This window comes from Saccoglossus kowalevskii, chromosome 10 (assembly GCF_978046115.1).
Source record: "Saccoglossus kowalevskii chromosome 10, keSacKowa6.1, whole genome shotgun sequence".
NCBI lineage: Eukaryota > Metazoa > Hemichordata > Enteropneusta > Harrimaniidae > Saccoglossus > Saccoglossus kowalevskii.
In genome coordinates this window covers 11,353,779-11,377,147 of record NC_140650.1, presented here as the reverse complement: position 1 = coordinate 11,377,147, position 23,369 = coordinate 11,353,779, and the positions used below count along the sequence as shown (strand labels likewise).

The window sequence follows — 23,369 nt, the reverse complement described above, 5'->3', positions numbered from 1 at the left end:
TTTTAAGTTTTCATAGGTTCTAAATTTTGTGAAAGCCACTGTTGTAGGACCCAAGAGAAAGTTGAATGTTGTAAAAGTTGGCTGCTAAGCCGTAAAAGTGGGTTGGAAATCTAAAAAGTATGTTGGAAGTTTCAATTTGTGTAACTCAAAACTATTAATTATAAAGTCGTAAATGTTCACAAGTTCAGTCTAAAGTCATAAGTGTTGGATGGAAAGCTATAGAAATTGGCAGCAGTTGTTTAAAAAGTAGGGTGAAAAGCCATAAAAGTTATTTCAAATGCAGAATATTTTAGGGTGGAATGTCAAAAAAAAGGTGGTTGGAAAGTAAAAACAAGTAGCCTCTCGGCTGAGATAGCTCCGCTGTTAGCAATGCACATTCCAATTAAAGAACTGAAGACACCATTAGAAAATGAACAATATGTATAGTATCAAAGCAATCGAACTTGCAGTTTTTAACAAGAAGTCGAAAATATCACTTTCTACCAAAAATTACAAAAATATTCACCAAAATTAGAGAATTGAAGATATCATCACAAAATGAACAAATCTGAGAGAGGTCCACATGTAGTACCTATATATGTAATATCAAAGCAATTGAACTATTGGTTTTTAACAAGAAGTCGAAAATATAACTTTTTACCAAAAATTACAAAAACATTCACCAAAATTAGAAAATTGAAGATATCACGAAATGAACAAATCTGAGAGAGGTCCACATTTAGTACCTATATATGTAGTATGAAAGCAATTGGACTTGCGGTTTTTAACAAGTTGAAAATATCACTTTTTACCAAAAATATTCACCAAAATTAGAGAATTAAAGATATCAACATGAAATGAAGAAACCTAAGAGAGGTCTACCCAAGGTACATATACCGGTACACCAAGTATCAAAGCATTCAGGCTTGTAGTTTTGAAGAAGAAGTCAAAAAAGTAAAACATTGACACGGACAATCACTCATATGATAAGCTCCACTCGACAAAGTCGACAGCGGAGCTAAAAAAATGGGTAGAATCTATAAAACATGTAAAATTTAAAAGCCAGTAGGAAAATTGAAAAATATGGGTGGAAAGTTGTAAAAGTTGGTAAAATAGTTGGCTGGAAAATAGTAATGTTAAGCAAAAATTATAATTTAGAAAGTTGAAAAATATGAGTGGATTTTCGTAAAAGTTAGTTGGAAAATAGAGAAAGTTGATTGAAATGCAGCAAAAGTTATTGGAAAGAATCATTAAAGTTGGATGAAAAAAAAGTCCCTGAAGGTGCTTGAGAAGTAAAAAAAATGTTCAATTGAAAGTTGTCTGGAAAGTCAAAAAAATGTCTGGATAGTAATGTGTGGCAGTCTTTGTTCAACATTTGCCAACTATCAGATTGTATTGTATTACAGCTTTTCTTTTTCACAATTATGACAAGGGTGACGAAGATAATGTGAATAAGTACAGGGGTATTACTGTCTTGTGTCAATCACTGAAAACTATTTTATTTTAGCTGGAATTACTTGTCGCTGAAAAGTATTTTATGGATTTTATTTTCACTGATTTTTGACGAGTTGAATGTAAAATATGGGAAAAAAAGGTATATTCGCTGGATTTTATTTTCACGGAATCACTGTCAATTTCAGCGAAAATTATTTCCAACTAGGAATAAAGTATTTTACAAATTATGTTGTGATATTATATATAACAGACCAACAAAGTGGCTGAAAAAGATGGATGGAAAGTCATGAAAGTTTGAGACTACAATTTGATTAAAAATTTGAAAAAATTTGGATGGAAAGTCAAAAAAAAGTCCTAAAAGGCTGGAAAGTAGTAAAAGTTGATTTGATAGTTGTAAAAGTCATATAAATTAGCTAAAAATTCATAAACCTTGGTTGGAACGACAACAAAATTGGTTGGAAAGTAGTTTTGAATGTAGTATATCATAGTTGGTTTGAAATTTGAAAACAGTGATTAGAAAGTTGCTGGAAGTGCTTGGGAACCAAAATCATAAAAGATGGTTCGAAATTCAAAAATTCTAGGTGGAAAGTAGAGAAAGTTGGATGGAAAGTTGATAAAGTTTGGTGGATAGTCGTAAAAGCTAGTTGGAAAGTCAAATAGTTTAGATGGAAAATCGTTGGTTGGAAATTACTGGTAGTAAAAATTAGGCAAATGTCAGAATTTGGTTGATAAGTCAAAACATTGAGTGGAAAGTAGAAAAATTAGGGTGGAAAGTCATAAATATTCGCTGGAAAGTAGTAAACGTCAAGCAAAAAATCATAATTTGAAGAGAAATTCATAAATTTGATAGAAAAATTATAAAGTTGTCTGGAAATTCAACAATTTTTGTTGTAAAGCCATAAATGTTAGCTGAAAAATCATAAAAGCTGGTTAGAAAAGTTGGGTGGAAAGATTGGACAAAAAGTCAAAAAATTAATCAAAGAGTCATAATCTGGTTGGCAAGATGTAAATGTTGGCTGGAAAGTTGAAAAATATGCTTGTAAAGCCATAAAAATTACAAGTTTGCCAGAAAATCACGAGAGTTTCTTGGAAAGTTGTTAAGTTGGTTGGAAAGACGAAAAACTTAGATGGAAAGTTGTAAAGGTTGGCTTGAAAGTAGTAAAAATTATACATAAAATTTGGCTGGAAAGTCAAACGTAGCAGCCTACCAGCTGATATAGCACTGTTCTTTCAAATTCATAAAGAGAAATAAATATCAAATCAATCTGTCTACTAGATGCAATCTGGCAAGTTGTTTTCAATAAGAAACTTGAATTTTGTATCAAAATCATTTTTTTTCTTAAAATGACAAATATTTATCAAAATAAAACAAGCAGTCTCTCGGCTGTGATAGTTCTGCTGTTAGCAATGCATCACAAAATGAAGAATTCTTGAGAGGTCCACCTGTAGTACCTATATGTATAATATCAAATCAATCAGACTTGCGCTTTTCAACAAGAAGTCAAAAATATCACATTTCACCAAAATTATAGACAATTTGAAAAAGGCTCATCTGAAGTACCTGTATATTCAATATCAAAGCAATTAAACTTAGTATTTTGTCATTTCACTTCCACATTGCATTAAAAAAATGTTATCGTCAATATTCCGATTGGTAGCATTCTGATTGACAACAAGATTTGAATATCTTGCTTTCGACTGTTTCTCCACAAACCCCAATAACTTTTACACAAATTCAGATATGTAATATGCATATAATATTGAAATAAAATATGCGTAAACCAGTTTTATTTCCCTAAACAAGATCTTTTTTACTCCTAATCTGGCGTGGTAACGAAAATTGTCATTTGGATAATTTTTTCGGGTATGGACATTGTTAAATGTTAAATAAAACAAATCTTCATCTTTTCTGAGGTGGTCCTCGGGTTCACTCTAACCCCTCATTTTCCTAAGATGTATGTCAGCAAAATTTAGTTTGTATGCAAGTAATCTGGATAGTAGAATAACACAACAGTTACTATAATTGCAAGATATCTGCTTCAAACATTTCTTTTCAATACCCGAGCATAACAGTTCCAAACAATGGTTGTGACCAACATGAAGATTTCAGCATATTAGGGCGTCATAGTCACCAAATCAGATGTGGGAGTTTCTGTTAAACAATGACAAACTAAATTTCCAATAAAAGCATTTTTCACAAGGAAGTGTTCTGAACAGCACTGGGTCATTACATTTGAAATATACAAGATGGCTTCTATTTGTGTAATTACTGTATCTAAGACAATTTTAAACCTCAAACACATTCATTATGTATATAACATCTCTGAAGCAGAATTCGTAACAGCAATACACGACAGGATCTATTGTAGTGAAGACAAAAAATTATTTATTTTATGCAGCTTGAAGACAGGAAATCACAGCAACACAAAATTTTGACATCTCAAACTATGTAATAGCGAACATTTTTAGCAGTGAAAAGTCAACTGTACAGAATCTTCATAATGTGAAGAATGCAACATCGTCTGAATAACGCAGTTAGGGGAGCTCAATGTAAGCATACTCCCTCACCAATTTGTGTACTACAAAGTGTAGTGATGAGGCGATGGCTAAAACCAGTCAGCTGACGCACACGTGGTAATGAAATAAATACGATATTTACTATATGGGGCCGCCATCTTGAATGCAGCATAAAACTAAATAAGAGACAAGTTGTGAAACACGTTTTTCAGATTCCTACAAATCACGACAAAAATACCAATCTTTCACAAAAATATGATTCGTTGGGGTTATAAGCCAACCGATAACAAAATTCAGCCAAATTCAGCGTTTTTGTGTGGAAAAATCCCTTGTATATGAACACCAAATTATACCAGGAACTTAGAACACTTGTCATTCCAGCTCAGCAGCCAATTAGCGACAGGCTCACAGTTAGATGACAATTTCGGTTTCAAATACCCCCGGGAAAGTGTTCTATGTTTTTAGTGAAATTAGGTGTTCGTATTTGAGGGATTTTTCCACACAAAAATGCCAAATTTGTTCGAATTTTGTTATCGGCTGGCCTAATATTACCCCAGTGAACCGTATTTCTGTGAAAGATTGGAAGTTTTGTCCAAATTTGTAGGAATCTGAAAAACGTGTTTCACAACTTGTCTTTTATCTAGTTTTATGCTGCATTCAAGATGATGGTAAATATCGAATTTATTTTAATATCACGTGTGCGCCAGCTGATTGTGGCTAAAACAAACCATGGCTGGTGAATATGCAGATGCAAATATATTTGTCATCAGCTGTAAATATAGTACTGGTAATCTCAAAGTACAAATATATTGACTGATCAACTATTGGTTTATGGCATGTATGCAGTGTTAGTGAAAAGACAGGAACACTGCAAGGACACACAAATTGAGATTTCCAATTCAGGTTAACTGTGCGGCAAGTATCTATTGAAAATGGCCGCCACGATACACAAGGGATAACAAGTCACTGATTTTACCAACGGGAAATGGAAATAGAAATACCCAAAGTAGCTGTAACTTGAAAATTATTCTTGCAATAAATTATTGATGTATTTTTAATTAAAACTGTATTGCCATTAGCGAAAAGTCACTAAAATCATCCAGCAATTTAGAATATGAAATTGCTACAGAAAGAGATAAACTTGATACACATTGTCAGAAATGGATAGACATAATTGAAGTAAGTAATTAATGAATAGTTGTACTTAAATAAGTAATGTACATTTCATTTCATGTTGTTGTCAATAAAAAAAAAATCATCCACGGGTGATATATAATCATATGGCAATAAATAATTTTCCTTTCAGTAAAATTTTTTCACTTGCAAGAATATCTCAGATTTGTGATAAGGTTCACCACATTTAATTATCAATTTCTTCAAATTTTCACATCAGAACGCACTACAGGGAAATGCCAACACAGTAGTCGTTAATGTTTTGAAAGACAAAATTATTCCTGCTTATATTTTAGTGCATCATTTAGCACATTTTTATGTATTTTTCAACACCATTTTTTTTGTTAATTATGCACCAAATAAACAGACTTGTTCATTTGCTACAGTTACATTATCAAATTTTTTTTAAAAAATGTGGAACCATTTTTTTCAGATATGCATATTTATTTTCTGAAACATAACAAAAGTTGATTTTGTTTAAAGTGTTAATATATTTCTGCTATATCTGACTTACAATCTAATTCCACGACTTTATCTATTAAAGTCCATATCACATCTTGGAATAAGTTTTTTACTTAAAAAATAAGAAACTCTTGCAGGGTCTTTATTCTGCAACTACAGACATCACATGATATTTGGTTATACAGACATAGATCTGTAACATTTCAGAAACACTGATAACTGTATATCTAGTTGGATTTGAACTGCTCTGCATGTTGTAGTAAACTCTCTTTTGTACATGTGTAATCACTGTTTTTCCAGACTTCTCGTAGTCTATCCATGTAACGTCCAAATTTCTTGTTTGGTTGTATTCCCATATTTATCAGGTCTTTTCCCGAAACTGGAAATTTTGGAATTTCCCATTTTTGAAAATCTTGATATAACTGAATGTTTCCTTTGTATTTTAAAAGTTCTAATACTTTGGGGAATATCTGTTTGTCTTTGGTTTGTCCCTGAAAAACAACAGAAAAGGCTTTGGTTAGACCCGTGAAAAAAACAACAGAAAAGTGAGTTACATCCAAGACATGAGCAAAAAATAGAAAAGTCTGTTTGAACCAGTTCGCTTTTTTCATTACAAATTCACAAAACAAAATAGTCCAATTTATAGTCTGCACTTTCTTTCAGAAGATTGGAACAAAAATAGCCAAACTGTTTGAGTAAAAACTGAAAATTGACTCAAATTCTGACTGTTGTCTCCAAAATTACAGTGCATTTCTAGAAATATTGAGAAAATGTAAGAAAGAAATGCAGACAAATTTGGGCAAGAAAGTCTGATGATGAAAAGGTTAAATAGAAGATCATGTTCAAATTATTGTTAAATATTGGTAGTTGTAGCACTAATTTAAAGTTTCTACGTCAGTCATGTGATATTTTGTACACATATAATTAAATAAACAATTATATAATTATTAATTATTAGAAGTACATATCTAATAGAAGTACATATCTAATAGAAGTACATATCTAATAGAAGTACATATCTAATAGAAGTACATATCTAATAGAAGTACATATCTAATAGAAGTACATATCTATTAGAAGTACATATCTAATAGAAGTACATATCTAATAGAAGTACATATCTAATAGAAGTACATATCTAATAGAAGTACTTGGCAACTTGGCAGGTAAAATCAATATTGTAGTACTTAGTGGACATTAGAGTGAAGTCAAAAAACAAATGATTTGTATATGGTCAGTATAAGCATAATTAAAATGTATTTTAAAAGTTAAAGAAAAAAGTCAAAACAATAAAAAAATATCTCAGCAACAAAAACAAATATTTTTTCTTAGCCTAATTAGTATGCATGACCATGTGCATCCTGGGGATGAGGATAGTATACAGGGATTTTTTTGAACAAGGGAACAGGGGCGCAGCGCCCTCATGCCATGCGCCCCCTCACCCTGGGGAGCAGATCCGCTGACAACCATAAAATTCTGATTGACCAGGGATCACATGGGGCCAGTCTTCAACTGTGACCTGCCTGACAGTAGTTTTGGCCCCAAGGAAGCCATAGAATGCTCAATTTTAACTTAGAATTATCAAAAACTCCATACCCTGGAATGGGAGAACCCTATCTCCCCCACTTGGTGGCACCGCAGTTTTTTTTTCTAGAAAACCCCTGGAATAGTTGTTGCCAATCGATTCGAAGTATCCAGAATTTTGGTGCAGAGTATCCAGTATCCAGAATTTTCAGATTTCCAGAATGTGTATACTGCCGTAAATGATATTTAGTCAAAAATGTGAAATATATTGTAAGTGGCTCACCTGACACCCACAGGGAAATGAAAGATGTTGTCAGCTTCAACCTCAAATTTGCAAATCATGGACTTTAAGTAGTTATGATATTTTACTTACCATAACTACCATATCCTTGAAGGGTTTCAACTCATCAGTATCCATTACATCTTGACGACTACTAACGAGGAACAATCCCAACTTCCTTTCCTGAACAGAAAGTTTGACTCTTTTATCTAGTATTATAACATCTTCTTCTTTATTAAATAAAGCACACAGGACTGTCATTGATTTAGGATTCATGGAAAGTGATCTGTTCCATACAAATTTAAATTCATCAACATTACCATCCACAGGAAGACCTGAAATACAACAACTTGGAATGTTTCATTCAAGTACCTAGGGTGACTCATTTATTTAAAACACGTATTTAGGGTGACTTATTTATTCGAAAAAGGTATATAGGATGACTTATTTATTTAAATGAGGTATCTAGAGCAACTTGTTTATTTAAATTAGGTATCTAGGGTGACTTGTTTATTTAAATTAGGTATCTAGGGTGACTTATTTATTTAAAACAGGTATCTAGAGGGTCTTGTTTATTTAAATTAGGTATCTAGGGGGTCTTGTTTATTTAAATCAGTTATCTATAGCAACTTATTTATTTAAAACAGGTATCTAGGGTAACTCGTTTATTTAGAACAGATATTTAGGGTGACTTATTTATTTAAATCAGGTATCTAGAGGGACTTGTTTATTTAAATTAGGTATCCAGAGGGTCTTGTTTATTTAAATTAGGTATCTAGGGGGTCTTGTTTATTTAAGTCAGTTATCCATAGCAACTTGTTTATTTAAATCAGGTATCTAGAACAAGTTCTTTATTTAAATGAGTTATATAGGCTGACTTGTTTATTTAAATGAGGTATATAGGGTGACTTGTTTATTATCAGGTATGTAGAGCAAATTGTTTATTTAAATCAGGTATGTAGAGCAACTTGTTTATTTAAATCAGGTATCTAGAGCAACTTGTTTATTTAAATGAGGTATCTAGAGCAACTTGTTTATTTAAATTAGGTATCTAGAGCAACTTGTTTATTTAAATCAGGTATCTAGAGCAACTTGTTTATTTAAATCAGGTATCTAGAGCAACTTGTTTATTTAAATCAGGTATCTAGAGCAACTTGTTTATTTAAATCAGGCATCTAGAGCAACTTCTTTATTTAAATGAGGTATCTAGAGCAACTTGTTTATTTAAATTAGGTATCTAGAGCAACTTGTTTATTCAAATGAGGTATCTAGAGCAACTTGTTTATTTAAATCAGGTATCTAGAGCAACTTGTTTATTTAAATCAGGTATCTAGAGCAACTTCTTTATTTAAATCAGGTATCTAGAGCAACTTGTTTATTTAAATCAGGTATCTAGAGCAACTTGTTTATTTAAATCAGGTATCTAGAGCAACTTGTTTATTTAAATCAGGCATCTAGAGCAACTTCTTTATTTAAATGAGGTATCTAGAGCAACTTGTTTATTTAAATTAGGTATCTAGAGCAACTTGTTTATTCAAATGAGGTATCTAGAGCAACTTGTTTATTTAAATCAGGTATTTAGAGCAACTTGTTTATTTAAATCAGGTATCTAGAGCAACTTGTTTATTTAAATCAGGTATCTAGAGCAACTTGTTTATTTAAATGAGGTATCTAGAGCAAATTGTTTATTTAAATCAGTTATCCAGAGCAACTTGTATATTTAAATGAGGTATCTAAAGCAACTTGTTTATTTAAATGAGGTATAAAGGGTGACTTGTTTATTTATTATTAGGTATGTAGAGCAAATTGTTTATTTAAATCAGGTATATAGGATGACTTGTTTATTTAAATGTGGTATATAGGGTGACTTGTTTTTTTGAATAGGTATCTAGGGTGACTTGTTTATTTAAATCAGGTATATAGGGTGACGCGTTCATTTAAGGTAGCGAGACTATTATATGTGTTGAAAATTACGATTTTCACATTTATTTATTAATTGATGAAATGCACTATAAACTTTCATGTGATAAAGTCAACATAACATAGAATGTCATGTAAGTTGGTTAAAATGTAGATTTTCTGAAGGGAAGCAAGGCAGCCTCAGTAATGTTTTCCAAAATCAACAACACAGGTTTAATCTGTGTGCCTATAAGTTTCAAAGATAAACTCAAGACAAAGCAATGTTGGGATGTGTTATCAGTAGTTATCTGACACACAATGAGTGTTTCCAAACATTTGAGTGGTTTGTCTCCGCCCCTGTTTGTTTCACAGATTATTCATTTGCATATGAATGTCTCAGATACAAGGTCACACAGCCACTGAAAAAAAATCATTGATTTTGGTGTTTTCATATGCCGAATTTATCCAATTATAGCTATCCCATTCCTTTATTTTTTTGGTTTCCAATAGCCTTACACATTTGGATGTCCATACACATGTTAAAACAGACCTTGATGGGAAAACAAATTGATTGTGCCGATAAACAAGTTTGAAAATCTTTGCTGTTACTTCATGGACGTTTTCTAGGAGTTTATGTTTTTCAAAATACAAGGTCTTTAACAAAAAATAACGTATACTTATTGTCGTCGGATTAACACCAAATTTTCACAGCTTTAAGGTGACAGTGAGAGGAACTTGAATGTGTCCAGACAAACTATTTCATCGATTATTTACCAACGAGTTGTGGTTTGAGTTGGGGGCAATGCGACTAAAACAGTAATTAAAATTCAGCACACTATTTTTTAAAACGCGTTGCTTGAATAAAACTGACCAGACACATTCAATTTACCAGACTATTGAACAACTAGGAAAAGTGAAAAAAATACTTCTTATCGCCAGCATAAATGCGTAATTATTTTTTTTACAGAAAAAGTAAATTTTCACCTTTGATTGAGTAACGCGTCGTAGAATGCAGATACCGGCATGCAAAATACACTTGTGAAAAGCTTGAAATCTGGCGATTCTAAAAATATATACTTTCCCGGGTCTATTTGTAGTCATTTAGTCACAATTAGAAGATGAAAACAAGTATGCAAATAATAGTCCCGCTACCTTAAATCAGGTATCTAGGGTGACACGTTTATTTAAATCAGGTATCAGTCTTGGTACTAACCAATGTATTGTGGCAGTCTAAGTTGATACATGCATCTTAATGTGCTTGGTGCAAGACGACCAATTAAAATCTTTTTCAGTTCCATCCATATTCTTTCACCAGATATATCTGCCAGTCCTGCAGCATTGTCTTCAATAGCTTTCAATGTGTGGATATTATGATTATCATCACTATCACTTATTCTCCCATAAAATCTATAAATAATGCATAAAATATGTTTAATTAATTGAAGTGAAAGAAAGAAATCAAATTTCAACAATGACCAAAAACAAACAAAGCCGCAATTATAATAAATAATCTGCATGTGAGCAATTTCCTCAATATGATAGACAGCCACGTACATAAACAACTGTTTTTATAACAGCAGGGCTAAAAAGTTGTTTGTTAACAGTTAAGGCCCAGAGTAGATCTTTTGTTTGTTTGCTAGTGCACTTCTAATCAGGTCACACTTGTGTACATGTATTCATTTCAAAGAGACTAACTACCTGGTAATAAAAATCTAAATCATCAGCAGCTTTATACAGTTGTATACATTTATCTCAACAGTATGAACAAGCCATGCATCGCACAGTCCCTGTTAGTTATCAAATTTAAGATATATAGACCCATAACTTCTAATGTATGTATTAAGTTTGAACAAAATCCATTCATCCATAAAAACCAAGATCAGGTTCTGGAATGCCAGAAATGCTTGGTTTTTTGATGATTTTTTAGCACAAAATGGCCACCATTCGGCCATTCATTTCAAAGAGACTAATAACAACCCAGATCATCATTAGGTTTATAAAGTAGTATAAATCTACCTCAATAGTATGAACAAGCCATGCATGGCACATCCCTGTTAGTTATCAAATTTAGGAAATATAGTTTTTTTTATAGTAATATAGTTGGAATATAAACATGTCAGAGATATGGATCCAAAGGCTGATGCTTTATTATGATTTTTAACATTAAATTGACTGACATTGATTCAGTCATCTAGTATCTGATCGTCAAATGAGTACTTGTTCATATTGAGAGATATTGCTCTGGAACAGCATTAATTAAATCAAAATGGCCGCCAGTCTGCTATTTTGAATAAGAACTGAAAAACAAAATGAAGTGCATCAGGGACCCATAATGTCTAATGTATGTACCAAGTTTGAATGAAATTCACCCATAAAAGACCAAGATCTGGTTCTGGAATGCCAGAAATGCTTGGTTTTTTGATGATGTTTTAGCACAAAATGGCCACCATTCGACCATTTTGAATCAGATCATCGAACCAATACATCTGTATATCTATGACATGATGTATAATAAATATACAAAATTTGAACATAATCACTCAAAGCATGTCAGAGAACTGCATTCACTAAAACAAAATGACTGCCAGTCGACCATTTTAAATCAGATCTAAAAATCAAAATGACATGCATCAAGTGACTATAATGTCCAATGTACATGTATGTACCAAGTTTGAACAAAATCTATCTGTAAACAGCTGAGATCTGGTTCGGGAATGCCAGAAATGCTTGATTTTAATGATTTTTCAGCACAAAAATGGCCGTCATTCAGCCATCTTGAATCAGACTGTGATACAAATTGATGTGCATATATATATTATGTATGTGTGAAGTTTGAATGTAATCAGTCCATGCATGTCTAAGATACAGGTTCGGACACACACATAGACGCACGGATGCATGCAGAGACCAATCCATAAGACCCCATAAGACAGGGACTAACAAAAGTAAAAATAAAATAAACAAAAAAATTACCTGAAATACCGAAGAATTCTAAGGTAATCTTCCTGAATTCTTGAAACCGCATTACCAACAAATTCAACTTTCTTTTCTGCCAGATCTTGTTGACCACCGAAGAAATCATATAAAGTACCATCCAAACCTGAAATCAATCACTCTGGTTAGACAGCTACTCAATAAACAAAGATGTACATGCTGATTCAACCTTTGAGCGCCAAAGTCAACTCAAATTTTAAACCCACATACTTTTTTCATAATTTTTCAAAAATATTGATCAAGACTTGTAATCAATAGGAAATTATATGCATTTGGTCTAAAAAATTTAATAAAAAAAAAAGAAAAAAAAAAAACAACAATTTTGGTCAGAAAAATTATGGTTTTCAAATTCTTACTTATGCAAGCCACATTATTTTCAATGAGTTTTAGAGCATCGATCACATAATGCAAGATAAATTAGTTTTTGGAACTGATCAACTGTAAAAAGGTATACTGCAAAGTAACACAACAACATTACTAAACTATTGTGGCTGAATTGATCAATAAAATTACATTTATCGGTTCAAATCAGTTTCAGCCAAATATAGTGATAAGTACATGCTTGTGCAGGGGCCTTATAGATAATAACACTATTTATGATTAAAAAATATTGTGAAACCAAGAATACAGAACTACAGCTTATTGAAGTAAAAAAATAATATTGTCCACATTTACAGTATTGTCAAGAAAAAGTTACCTAAAAACATTGAATTGATTGTCAAGTCTCTTCTCTCAGCATCTAGTTCCCAATCTTTTGTAAACTCTACCTCTGCATGTCTGCCATCAGTCACTTTATCGATTCGCAATGTTGTCACTTCAAAGTTCTCTTTATCATTAATTCTGGCAGTTATTGTCCCATGTTTTTCTCCTTTTGTATTTAACATTCTAACACCTTCTTTTTCAAACATAACTTTCATTTCTTCAGGTGTTGCCGTCGTTGCTAGATCAACATCCTGTGGCATGATCTAGAAACAATAAATTCACACAATTAATGTTTTATTTTGTGGTTTTTCATTTAGCATTATTTCCTGGGTATCACATATTTTGCAGTGTCACATCAGACAAATCAAAATTAAAACTAATAACGATATTGACACATTTAATGTATGTGTAAAAACAGCTAGTACACTGACTGTAATGGCCACTGTGTAGAGTGTGGAGTTCCATGTCATCCTATACATCTTTTCGAACCATGCCCCTCCAGTACTTCTCCCCCATTTCAATTGTATATACCCCTCTTCAGATCACTTACCAGTATCGTTATTTAAAGGCACATGTGTATTACTTTGGGGGGCTGGATTGTTAGGGTTAGGGTTCTGGTTAGGGGTGAAGGAACTTTAAGGAACTCTTTCCAAAAAATCTAGGTAACGCTTTAGTACACCAGTTTTATGTTTACCAGTTTCTATTATTTTTTGCTGATAAGTCAAAACATTTCAAAATACCAAATGAGTGAAATTAAATCCCAGGGGAAATTCTGTAAAATAGTCCTGCATTACAAGTTTTACATTGACGTCAGTCAATGCGGCCCATCGCTGAGGTCGGACTAGAATCACTAGAACTTGCACTGTGGTCCGACTTGGACCACTAGAACTTGCACTGTGGTTCGACTTGGACCACTAGAACTTGCACTGTGGTCGGACTTGGACCGCTACTAGTACGAACTTACATGTCCAAGTAGATCTCTAACAGCGCCACCAGCAATCCGTAGTTCATAGTTATATCGTTTAAATATATCAGCAAGTTTGTTCATTTGCGGTGTAAATAACGCACGGAATTGATGGTTGTCAAATTTCGGTTTCTTTGCTTCCTCGTACGTGTCGTCACACTCCGCCATATTCAGACTGGATGACGCGAAACTCCTTTTAGTCATCTGACGGATTCGTTGAAACACGGACCTGCTTCTCAGAGTTACCCTTGTAAGGCGACTGAACATGGTACACCGTGTTACATGTCTCTTGCACAGAACATCCAAGATGACGCAACCATGTGCATATGTTTCACAATGTATCAGTCAATGTATGAAAAAAAAGCAGCAATGACAAACGAATATATATCTATATATACTAGTAAATGATAACCGATTTCTAGGAAAGTACAAGAAACTCTCGTTAAAACCGTGTCATTGGCAATCTTGATCAGGTATCCCCGAGCTCAAGTCGTCCATTTTGCGGAAATCCTGTGACTGCGCAAACTCAGCTGATTGACGCAAGAGTTATGGGTGAAACTATTGTATAAGCATGTATACGAACCAGACTAGGGGCAACATATTTTCACACTCAGACTTAACCTGTTCATTTGAACATTATAATACTAGTAATTACATAATCCTAATCATGCTCATTAATATAAATCGGATTGTCAATGTTTAATAATTCTGTAAACGATTCCATTATCACCCACAAACCACCCCATCCCAAATGGACCAGTCTTTGGCGCCATTTTCGGATACGATTTGTTATTATATTTAAACCGCAGTCCTTAAACTGTGATCAAACTCATCCTTGCAGCGTATTTTGCTATTTGGGTGTTACATTCCGAAAACAGTTTGAGTTGAAGTTGAGGTGAGTATAAAATGAATACTGGTCTGTTACATTTCACTTCAATTGCGTGCAGGACATCCCGATTTTCATGATCGACCGGACGATTGGGGATAAAAACAACAGAACTACCGGTAGTGATAGTAGATTCGGAGCAATCTGTATATTATTAACCGAAACAATAGTACATAACTCCCGTTGTTCATTCAGTCGTCTCCAGGAACCAGTGTCTCACGAGCAATCTTTCCATGAATGTGCATTGGAGAAAAGAAAAGGGTGAACCATTTCTAATATTGGGGGTGTTGAGGTAATTTTGTTTTTCATTTTAGGTGGGTGACCAATCAACTTTAAATAGAGTAGTAAATAAGTAAATAATAAAACACTTTTCAAAAATTATTTTTTTCTCACACTTACTTTGATGATTTTTGTTTTAAATGTGCCTACCTTTACCTGACCCTAGCATGATAAATTACAATATTATTTAAAGAGGCGATAACTGTCTCAAAATCAATTTTACATGCAAAAATAGTTATTGAAACCTGTCCAATGTAATCTCCAATGTACTGAATTATGTATGAGCTATTTGATATGTAAATGCATCGCTTATTTCAATCCTAATACTACTAATTAATACAAATTTTAATTTTCCACTATTTGTTAATGTTTGATACTGTATTCGTACAGTTGGCAGTGTGATTTTGATTTTTTTTCATAAGTTACACAAACACTGAATAGCCATGACGTAAAGAGCTTAGCAAATTTATTTATTGTTATCGCTGTTCAATAAGAACGTGGCTATACATAGTGCACAACACTAGATACTCAGCAAGTTAAATAAACCCAAAGTAAATAATAAAATGCGTAATAAACCAAAAATAAGTTGAGACAGCTATTGCTGAACTCAGAAAGCAATTTTCTGCACATTAGCAAACCTTGAACTACCCCCACTTGGTAATGGTTAGTTAGTAAAAACTTGATTTTATTATTCACATGTCCACAGGGACAGACAATTTGTACATTTACCTATCCCAGCTAAAATCTTCCTGTATGGGACAGGTGGACAGGTCTTGACTTACATAAAATATGAGTGATTTTAATGCTGCATGTTGGTGATGCATCTGTCTGATTACAAGGTGCACACCAAATAATGTGTAACAATAATTTTCATGAAATGGAATAGGTGGGCTGCTTACAGTCAAACTCAGCCATATAAAAATAGTCCAACTCGGCCAGTTGTAATCGCTTTATAAGTGTGAAGTGGCCGAGTTCTACCGCTGACCGAATACGGAGGACACTGGTGGCTGCATGATATTAGTGGTAAAAGGAGATAAATATCATTTTTTTCCACATTTTTGTCTGTAATGTTTTGAGAAATAATGCCTTATATTTAAAAGAAATTATAGAAAGAAATATAAGGATTTTTCACCAAAATGTTCAAAAAAGTTACTTTCATATCAAAATCAAACTTTTAGATCATCATGGATTGTGAAAGAATTGTTAAGTTGGCTGAAGATAACAAAGGAGATATGATTGATGTGGTTTTGAAGAGCATCACTAATGACCAAGTGAGTATTGGATGTGTATGATATCAATCTTTATGTACTGGATATCACTTTTGCCGCCTGATCTAGTCATGGAGGTAAAAAAAGAAGGAGCACTGACGCCTATTGTTTCCTTTGTGTACTAAGATAGTTGGCGATTGTTTGCCAAGCAAACAATGTGCTGTCCGTTTTCCTGTTATCTGTTTAATCCCTTAATGGGGATTACGTGGTTCAGAGTCTTTCGACAAACTTCAACAATCATCTGAATGAACTGCGCATGTGCAGAACCAGAGAAACAAACATGGCTTCGGGCGTAACACGAGTTCCTATCAAAATTCCCGATATAGATTTTCCTGCGGAAGAATGGGCAAAATTGGCCGTAGTTGGGAATGAACTGGATATTTTCGACAACCGCTCGCCAGATTTGACAGTCGTTTTCAAAAGCTGAGGATGCAAAGATTCTATAAAAAGTTAAATATTTTTGCGGAATTCTATGGATCATATAAATAAAGTGTTTCAAAAGCTGACTCATCAGAGAGCATAAAATATAGTCAATCTTCAACTAAAAACGGGATTAAATGTCCAAGTGTCTAGTTTCCGCTGTGTAGTGTGAATGGTGACCTCTTGTTTTCAAGAAAGGTCACTGCACATGAGTAACGACCTCATTTATGGTCTGCGCAACTGATTTAATATTTCATCGGAAAATTGTTTCTGTGTAATCTGAATATTACCGTCAGTACACTAGTTTAAACAATCTCCAACTATCATCGAGTTCAAAGACCAAGATAAGGGGCTTAACTTAGCAATAAACAATTGAATAGGCTTATTTTCCGTCAGTGCTCCTTCTTTTTTTACCTCCATGATCTAGTGTGGCAGATGCAAGAGTGTGTTAGCCATACGACGAAGGGCCGCTAAAGTCGTATGTATCCTGTCCATAAAGGTTTTATCATATGCCTCAGATGACCTTAAACACTGCGTATTGTAAAATGACATGTTTTGTTTAGATTGATAAAAAGCGGCCATGCTGGGCCTGCATGATATGGGTAATTATTGCCCAGATGTGAGGGCGCAACTTCAATAGCGTTACAAGGCCGGGGAATACTATGTATTGTAAATGCGCTAATTATTCACTGGGTTTTAATTTCACTATTTTTGCTGATAAGTAAAATCTGCTAAATTAAATCTACGCGAACATGTAAGATAACAATAAAACTAAATGTTTACTTATTAATAAGTGAAATTAAAACACAGTGACTATTCTCTAAACGTCAAAATAGTAAAATTAAATGTCAGTGAAAATAAGTGGTTTTACAGTATATGATAACAATGTATTCATGCTAGCAATGTATCATTGTACTATGATGGTTTGAACTTTTATAGATTTCCTTTCCGATGAGTAGGCAGTTGAGACTCAGTGTTTGAATGTAAATACCATATTTGCTCTATTAGAAGCACATCTCCTATAGAAGTGCATATAAACAAAACATTCCATTTGCTGTATACTAAATCAATGAAATATTACTCAATTTACTTTGTATTTTACGTATAGCACATATGCTACTAATAGAGAAAATATGATATATCGGTATACATGTACCTAGCAGTGAAAACAGTAGAATTCAGCCATCCCTAAAAACCTGCTTGAATACCGGTATGTTTTAAAGTAATAGACCAACATTCAAACATGTTATGATTATCTTCCTTTTATCTTCCTTCCTTTCAAAATGAGCAAAGATGCTGATTTGACATATTTTGTCTATTCGACACACAATGCGACAAACACATAGTGTAAATAGAATCATGTTACTGAAGACTGCTATTATCATTAAAATAACACAAATTATGCATCCAGATAGTACAGGATCACATCAACCTCTGCTACACAACTGTGGATGTGATCACTGTAATGCTTATGGTATTCTTGTGATTGTGGAAAATTGTTGAAATGTTAATGCACCAAGTTTTGATACACAACTTACAGCTTCATTCACTTGATAGTAATTGAATAACATGCTGTCTGTCTGTGATCTGTGTTAATCAATTAATACAAAATGATATTTGTTTAATTCTGTGTACCATTACTTTTTCATGTTTATATTCTAGTTAAAAGACACATATACATCATATATTATGAGAGGAAAGGGAGATCCAGTGACTTTACTAAGGGCCATTCTACTTGGTTCACCATGTACAACAACAGATGGTGTGTCTCGTACATTATGTCTGTATATTGAATCTATTAGGCTTTTATCTGGCAATGATATAGGTCATAAAACAGCATCACAATTGCTTGGAGTTCTTTTAATGCAGGTATGTTGTTGGAACTTCACAGATGCATCAAAGGCTTGATGCCCAATCAGTTTGCCTTGATGCCCAATCAGTTTGCCTTGATGCCCAATCAGTTTGCATTGATGCCCAATCAGTTTGCATTGATGCCCAATCAGTTTGCATTCATGCCCAATCAGTTTGCATTCATGCCCAATAAGTTTGCATTCATGCCCAATCAGTTTGCATTCATGCCCAATCAGTTTGCATTCATGCCCAATCAGTTTGCATTCATGCCCAATCAGTTTGCATTCATGCCCAATCAGTTTGCATTCATGCCCAATCAGGTTGCATTCATGCCCAATCAGTTTGCATTCATGCCCAATCAGTTTGCATTCATGCCCAATCAGTTTGCATTCATGCCCAATCAGTTTGCATTCATGCCCAATCAGTTTGCATTCATGCCCAATCAGTTTGCATTCATGCCCAATCAGTTTGCATTCATGCCCAATCAGTTTGCATTCATGCCCAATCAGTTTGCCTTGATGCCCAATCAGTTTGCATTGATGCCCAATAAGTTTGCCTTAATGCCCAATCAGTTTGCCTTGATACCCAATGAGTTTGCCTTGATGCCCAATCAGTTTGCATTCATGCCCAATCAGTTTGCCTTGATGCCCAATCAGTTTGCATTGATGCCCAATCAGTTTGCCTTGATACCCAATGAGTTTGCCTTGATGCCCAATCAGTTTGCCTTGATGCCCAATCAGTTTGCCTTGATGCCCAATCAGTTTGCATTCATGCCCAATCAGTTTGCATTCATGCCCAATCAGTTTGCATTCATGCCCAATAAGTTTGCATTCATGCCCAATCAGTTTGCATTCATGCCCAATCAGTTTGCATTCATGCCCAATCAGTTTGCATTCATGCCCAATCAGTTTGCATTCATGCCCAATCAGTTTGCATTCATGCCCAATCAGTTTGCATTCATGCCCAATCAGTTTGCATTCATGCCCAATCAGTTTGCATTCATGCCCAATCAGTTTGCCTTGATGCCCAATCAGTTTGCATTGATGCCCAATAAGTTTGCCTTAATGCCCAATCAGTTTGCCTTGATACCCAATGAGTTTGCCTTGATGCCCAATCAGTTTGCATTCATGCCCAATCAGTTTGCCTTGATGCCCAATCAGTTTGCATTGATGCCCAATAAGTTTGCCTTAATGCCCAATCAGTTTGCCTTAATGCCCATTCAGTTTGCCTTGATGCCCAGTCAGTTTGCCTTGATGCCCAATCAGTTTGCATTGATGCCCAATAAGTTTGCCTTGATGTCCAATCAGTTTGCCTTGATGCCCAATCAGTTTGCCTTGATGCCCAGTCAGTTTGCCTTGATGCCCAGTCAGTTTGCCTTGATGCCCAATCAGTTTGCCTTGATACCCAATGAGTTTGTATTGATGCCCAATGAGTTTGCCTTGATACCCAATCAGTTTGCCTTGATGCCCAGTCAGTTTGCCTTGATGCCCAGTCAGTTTGCCTTGATGCCCAATCAGTTTGCATTGATGCCCAATAAGTTTGCCTTGATGTCCAATCAGTTTGCCTTGATGCCCAATCAGTTTGCCTTGATGCCCAATCAGTTTGTATTGATGCCCAATGAGTTTGCCTTGATGCCCAATAAGTTTGCATTGATGCCCATTCAGTTTGTCTTGATGCCCAATAAGTTTGCCATGATGCCCAATCAGTTTGCCTTGATACCCAATGAGTTTGTATTGATGCCCAATGAGTTTGCCTTGATGCCCAATCAGTTTGCCTTGATGCCCAATAAGTTTGCATTGATGCCCATTCAGTTTGTCTTGATACCCAATGAGTTTGCCTTGATGCCCAATGAGTTTGCCTTGATACCCAATGAGTTTGCCTTGATGCCCAATCAGTTTGCCTTGATGCCCAATAAGTTTGCATTGATGCCCAATCAGTTTGCCTTGATGCCCAATGAGTTTGTCTTGATACCCAATAAGTTTGCCATGATGCCCAATCAGTTTGCCTTGATACCCAATGAGTTTGCCTTGATGCCCAATGAGTTTGCCTTGATACCCAATGAGTTTGCCTTGATGCCCAATGAGTTTGCCTTGATACCCAATGAGTTTGCCATGATGCCCATTCAGTTTGCCTTGATGCCCAATAAGTTTGCATTGATGCCCAATGAGTTTGCCTTGATACCCAATCAGTTTGCCTTGATGCCCAATCAGTTTGCCTTGATGCCCAATAAGTTTGCCTTGATGCCCAATCAGTTTGCCTTGATGCCCAATGAGTTTGCCTTGATACCCAATGAGTTTGCCATGATGCCCATTCAGTTTGCCTTGATGCCCAATAAGTTTGCATTGATGCCCAATGAGTTTGCCTTGATACCCAATCAGTTTGCCTTGATGCCCAATCAGTTTGCCTTGATGCCCAATAAGTTTGCCTTGATACCCAATCAGTTTGCCTTGATGCCCAATCAGTTTGCCTTGATGCCCAATAAGTTTGCATTGATGCCCAATCAGTTTGCCTTGATACCCAATCAGTTTGCCTTGATGCCCAATCAGTTTGCCTTGATACCCAATCAGTTTGCCTTGATGCCCAATCAGTTTGCCTTGATGCCCAATCAGTTTGCCTTGATGCCCAGTCAGTTTGCCCTGATGCCCAATCAGTTTGCCCTGATGCCCAATCAGTTTGCCTTGATGCCCAATCAGTTTGCCTTGATGCCCATTCAGTTTGCCTTGATGCCCAATAAGTTTGCATTGATGCCCAATGAGTTTGCCTTGATACCCAATGAGTTTGCCTTGATGCCCAATCAGTTTGCCATGATGCCAAATCAGTTTGCCTTGATGCCCAATCAGTTTGTCTTGATGCCCAATCAGTTTGCCATAAAGCCCAATCAGTTTGCCATGATGCCCAATCAGTTTGCCTTGATGCCCAATCAGTTTGCCATAAAGCCCAATCAGTTTGCCATGATGCCCAATCAGTTTGCCATGATGCCCAATCAGTTTGCCATAAAGCCCAATCAGTTTGCCATGATGCCCAATCAGTTTGCCATGATGTCCAATCAGTTTGCCATGATGCCCAATCAGTTTGCCATGATGCCCAATCAGTTTGCCTTGATGCCCAATCAGTTTGCCATGATGCCCAATCAGTTTGCCATGATGCCCAATCAGTTTGCCTTGATGCCCAGTCAGTTTGCCTTGATGCCCAATCAGTTTGCCTTGATGCTCAGTGAGTTTGCCATGATGCCCAATCAGTTTGCCTTGATGCCCAATCAGTTTGCCTTGATGCCCAATCAGTTTGCCTTGGTGCTCAATGAGTTTGCCTTGATGCCCAATCAGTTTGCCTTGATGCCCAATCAGTTTGCCTTGATGCCCAATGAGTTTGCCATGATGCCCAATCAGTTTGCCTTGATGCCCAATCAGTTTGCCATGATGCCCAATCAGTTTGCCTTGATGTCCAGTCAGTTTGCCTTGATGCCCAATCAGTTTGCCTTGATGCCCAATCAGTTTGCCTTGATGCTCAATCACTTTGCCTTGATGCCCAATCAGTTTGCCTTGATGCCCAGTCAGTTTGCCTTGATGCCCAATCAGTTTGCCTTGATGCCCAGTCAGTTTGCCTTGATGCCCAATCAGTTTGCCTTGATGCCCAGTCAGTTTGCCTTGATGCCCAATCAGTTTGCCTTGATGCCCAATCAGTTTGCATTGATGCCCAATGAGTTTGCCATGATGCCCAATGAGTTTGCCATGATGCCCAATCAGTTTGCCTTGATGCCCAATCAGTTTGCCATGATGCCCAATCAGTTTGCCTTGATGCCCAGTCAGTTTGCCTTGATACCCAATGAGTTTGCCTTGATGCCCAATCAGTTTGCCATGATGCCAAATCAGTTTGCCTTGATGCCCAATCAGTTTGCCTTGATGCCCAATCAGTTTGCATTGATGCCCAATCAGTTTGCCTTGATGCCCAATCAGTTTGTCTTGATGCCCAATCAGTTTGCCATAAAGCCCAATCAGTTTGCCATGATGCCCAATCAGTTTGCCTTGATGCCCAATCAGTTTGCCATAAAGCCCAATCAGTTTGCCTTGATGCCCAATCAGTTTGCCATGATGCCCAATCAGTTTGCCATGATGCCCAATCAGTTTGCCATAAAGCCCAATCAGTTTGCCATGATGCCCAATCAGTTTGCCATGATGTCCAATCAGTTTGCCATGATGCCCAATCAGTTTGCCATGATGCCCAATCAGTTTGCCTTGATGCCCAATCAGTTTGCCATGATGCCCAATCAGTTTGCCATGATGCCCAATCAGTTTGCCTTGATGCCCAGTCAGTTTGCCTTGATGCCCAATCAGTTTGCCTTGATGCTCAGTGAGTTTGCCATGATGCCCAATCAGTTTGCCTTGATGCCCAATCAGTTTGCCTTGATGCCCAATCAGTTTGCCTTGGTGCTCAATGAGTTTGCCTTGATGCCCAATCAGTTTGCCTTGATGCCCAATCAGTTTGCCTTGATTCCCAATGAGTTTGCCATGATGCCCAATCAGTTTGCCTTGATGCCCAATCAGTTTGCCATGATTCCCAATCAGTTTGCCTTGATGTCCAGTCAGTTTGCCTTGATGCCCAATCAGTTTGCCTTGATGCCCAATCAGTTTGCCTTGATGCCCAATCAGTTTGCCTTGATGCCCAATCAGTTTGCCTTGATGCCCAGTCAGTTTGCCTTGATGCCCAATCAGTTTGCCT

At 35.7% G+C, this 23,369-nt stretch overlaps 2 protein-coding genes across 2 annotated transcripts in view; one reads left to right on the top strand and one right to left on the bottom strand.

The window, feature by feature from the left end:
* Positions 1 to 3,797: 3,797 nt before the first annotated feature.
* Positions 3,798 to 14,463, bottom strand: LOC100376435 (CCA tRNA nucleotidyltransferase 1, mitochondrial-like). Its single transcript, XM_078012357.2, has 6 exons — positions 13,950 to 14,463; positions 12,981 to 13,248; positions 12,263 to 12,389; positions 10,503 to 10,696; positions 7,484 to 7,725; positions 3,798 to 6,077 (listed from the first exon to the last, which is right to left on the bottom strand). The coding sequence occupies exons 1-6, from the start codon at positions 14,214 to 14,216 to the stop codon at positions 5,814 to 5,816; spliced, it is 1,362 nt and encodes a 453-aa protein (XP_077868483.1). The 5' UTR covers positions 14,217 to 14,463; the 3' UTR covers positions 3,798 to 5,813.
* Positions 14,464 to 14,713: 250 nt separating this feature from the next.
* LOC144341666 (Fanconi anemia group I protein-like) overlaps positions 14,714 to 23,369 on the top strand; it is a 49,514-nt gene continuing 40,858 nt past the window's right edge. The window contains exons 1-3 of the mRNA XM_085504710.1: positions 14,714 to 14,844; positions 16,293 to 16,385; positions 18,465 to 18,671. Coding sequence (XP_085360836.1) covers positions 16,299 to 16,385; positions 18,465 to 18,671 — 294 coding nt within the window. The 5' untranslated portion in view covers positions 14,714 to 14,844; positions 16,293 to 16,298. The remainder of the gene's footprint in view (positions 14,845 to 16,292; positions 16,386 to 18,464; positions 18,672 to 23,369) is intronic.

Bases quoted from the DNA above. Each gene is read 5' to 3' on its own strand.
- LOC100376435 (XM_078012357.2), bottom strand. From the start codon at position 14,216: ATGTTCAGTCGCCTTACAAGGGTAACTCTGAGAAGCAGGTCCGTGTTT. The intron at 13,249-13,949 runs GTAAGTTCGTAC...TATTGTTTCTAG, and splicing joins TTAGAGATCTACTTGGACAT to ATCATGCCACAGGATGTTGA. The intron at 7,726-10,502 runs GTTAGTACCAAG...GTTGTATTTCAG, and splicing joins TAGACTGCCACAATACATTG to GTCTTCCTGTGGATGGTAAT.